At 49.4% G+C, this 2,500-nt stretch overlaps 1 protein-coding gene across 1 annotated transcript in view; it reads left to right on the forward strand.

Annotated features, from left to right (window-relative positions):
• tbxta (T-box transcription factor Ta) overlaps positions 1-2,500 on the forward strand; it is a gene marked incomplete at both ends in the record, with an annotated part of 2,778 nt that overhangs the window by 143 nt on the left and 135 nt on the right. The window contains 8 exons of the mRNA XM_080011661.1: positions 1-42; positions 327-591; positions 1,025-1,159; positions 1,286-1,347; positions 1,466-1,527; positions 1,681-1,854; positions 1,965-2,088; positions 2,377-2,500. The exon at positions 1-42 is cut by the window's left edge and continues 143 nt beyond it; the exon at positions 2,377-2,500 is cut by the window's right edge and continues 135 nt beyond it. Of these exons, the coding sequence (XP_079867787.1) occupies positions 1-42; positions 327-591; positions 1,025-1,159; positions 1,286-1,347; positions 1,466-1,527; positions 1,681-1,854; positions 1,965-2,088; positions 2,377-2,500 (988 nt within the window). The remainder of the gene's footprint in view (positions 43-326; positions 592-1,024; positions 1,160-1,285; positions 1,348-1,465; positions 1,528-1,680; positions 1,855-1,964; positions 2,089-2,376) is intronic.

Below are 2,500 nucleotides of genomic sequence, written 5' to 3' on the forward strand. Positions count from 1 at the left end.
CAAGGAGCTGACAAACGAAATGATTGTAACGAAGACCGGAAGGTGAGTCCCCGAAATGGGGGGAAGAGGGCCCACGCAGGCTCCCACCGGGCGAGGGGTGGATGGCTTCAATAGGGTTGTTACTATCACTAACTCTAATTATAATAGTAGTAATAATAATAATAACCACAACAACAACAACAACATTAATAGTAATTATTATTATCATTATTATTATGGATGATAATTATAATATCATAATAATACTACAAACAGATTACACAAAAACTCCCTGTCCCATATATTAAAAGCTGCGTCAACGGGTCCGACTCTTCTTTTCCCTCCAGGAGGATGTTTCCGGTGCTCAGGGCCAGTGTCAGCGGGTTGGACCCCAACGCCATGTACTCGGTCCTGCTGGATTTCGTGGCCGCGGACAACAACCGCTGGAAGTACGTGAACGGCGAGTGGGTGCCTGGCGGGAAGCCGGAGCCCCAGAGCCCGAGCTGCGTCTACATCCACCCGGACTCCCCCAACTTCGGGGCCCACTGGATGAAGGCGCCCGTCTCCTTCAGCAAAGTCAAGCTGTCCAACAAACTGAACGGGGGCGGACAGGTGAGAGGGCCACCGCTGCTGCTCAATTTCACATATTTCATTTGTTTTTATATTGTTTATTTAAAATTCATACCCGCGCGCGCGCACACGCGCACACGCACGCACACACACACACACACACACACACACGAACACACACACACACACACACACACACACACACACACACACATATTATATATAAGGTAACTGGTTGGATCCCTGGCTAGATGTTCCATGCTGAAGTGTCCTTAAGCGAGACACTTAACCCCCTGCTAGTCGCAGGCGTCTGCTAAAAGATGATGTGAAAAAAAGGGTGTCCCTTTCCCCTTTGTGTTATTTCAATCATAAATTAACTGTGATCAAAATTTCATTTTAGACTTAAAATGTTCTATGTATTATTGCAAAATATTCATTAATAATCCATTTTTTTCTCTCCCCTATTCCCGTATAGATCATGTTGAACTCACTGCACAAGTACGAGCCGAGGATACACATAGTGAAAGTCGGGGGAATACAGAAAATGATCAGCAGCCAGTCGTTCCCAGAGACCCAGTTCATCGCCGTCACGGCTTACCAGAACGAGGAGGTGAGTTCCCCCCGCCGCGTATAATGTACTGAGGAAGGCAAGGGAATGCATTCGCGATATAAAACATAAAAAATAAATAGGACCAAGATCACGGATCATCCACTATTCCCTATCTCCCGCTGACAGATTACTGCACTGAAGATCAAGCACAATCCCTTCGCTAAGGCCTTTCTGGATGCCAAGGAAAGGTGAGGTCAAAACACAGCCTGTCCGCTTTGACGCTCCGAGCTGGGCTTGTTGCTCTACAGGTTTAACGTTTAAGAAAGTACAGTGTTCTCACCTCGACTCTCTTAAAAACTATTTCAGGAGCGATCATAAGGATGTTCCGGATCACAGCGCAGACAGTCAGCAATCTGGCTACTCTCAGCGTGAGTATATTTCGATTTGTTTTTCTTTATTCGACTTTGCAACAGCTCCCTTTGGTCTCCTTTCAGCTGCAATTACTGCGGCTATTACGCCTCGACACTGAGGAATCGCCGGAAAACAATCAATTGAAGTTTGCCAACATTTGTCCCCTACAGTAGGAGGTTGGTTCCTGCCCGGCCAGAGCCCCATCTGTCCCAGCAGCAGCCCCCCGCAGTTCAGCGGCACGGCAGCCCACTCCTCTAGCTCCTACTGCGAGCGCTACTCCAGCCTGAGGAGTCACAGGACTGCCCCGTACCCAGGCCACTACCCCCACCGCGCCACCAGCACCAGTAAGACCACACACCTTCAAGTTCAGCGATACATGCGGTTTATTTTCCATTTTGGCATAAATTGGGATGATTGTTATGAATGACCCCTAAAATAGTCTCCCCACTCCCAGACAACTACATGGACAACTCTTCCGGGGCCCTGCCCGCACATGACAGCTGGTCGGCCCTTCAGATCCCCAACTCAAGTGGCATGGGAACATTGTCTCACAACACCAATTCCACGTCCAACACTAGGTGAGCAATCTAGAAAGTACATGGTTGAAACGGGACAACGGGGAAAAAGAGAATGCATCGTAAAGGTTTTGCCTCCCGGTCGGACATCTTTACTGGGGACGAGGGCGGAAAATTGCTGGGTACGCATTGCACTGTGGGAAGGGCTGGAAGGAGCCAACGACGTCGAACCACGTGGTCGCCATCTTTCAACCAGATTATTTCTTCAACAAAGCCATGTTTGAAAACTGTCTGTGAATTTGGTATGAGGGTTCTCTGGAGATCTGACTTCGTTCTCACTTTGTTCCACAGCCAGTACCCCAGCCTCTGGTCCGTAGCTGGGACCACCCTCGCCCCTTCAGGGTCGGCCTCGGGCTCCATAGCCGGGGGTCTCACCTCCCAGTTCCTAAGGGGCTCCTCTTACACGGGCCTGACC

The sequence above is a fragment of the Zeus faber genome (genome assembly GCF_960531495.2).
Source record: "Zeus faber genome assembly, chromosome: 1".
Classification (NCBI taxonomy): domain Eukaryota; kingdom Metazoa; phylum Chordata; class Actinopteri; order Zeiformes; family Zeidae; genus Zeus; species Zeus faber.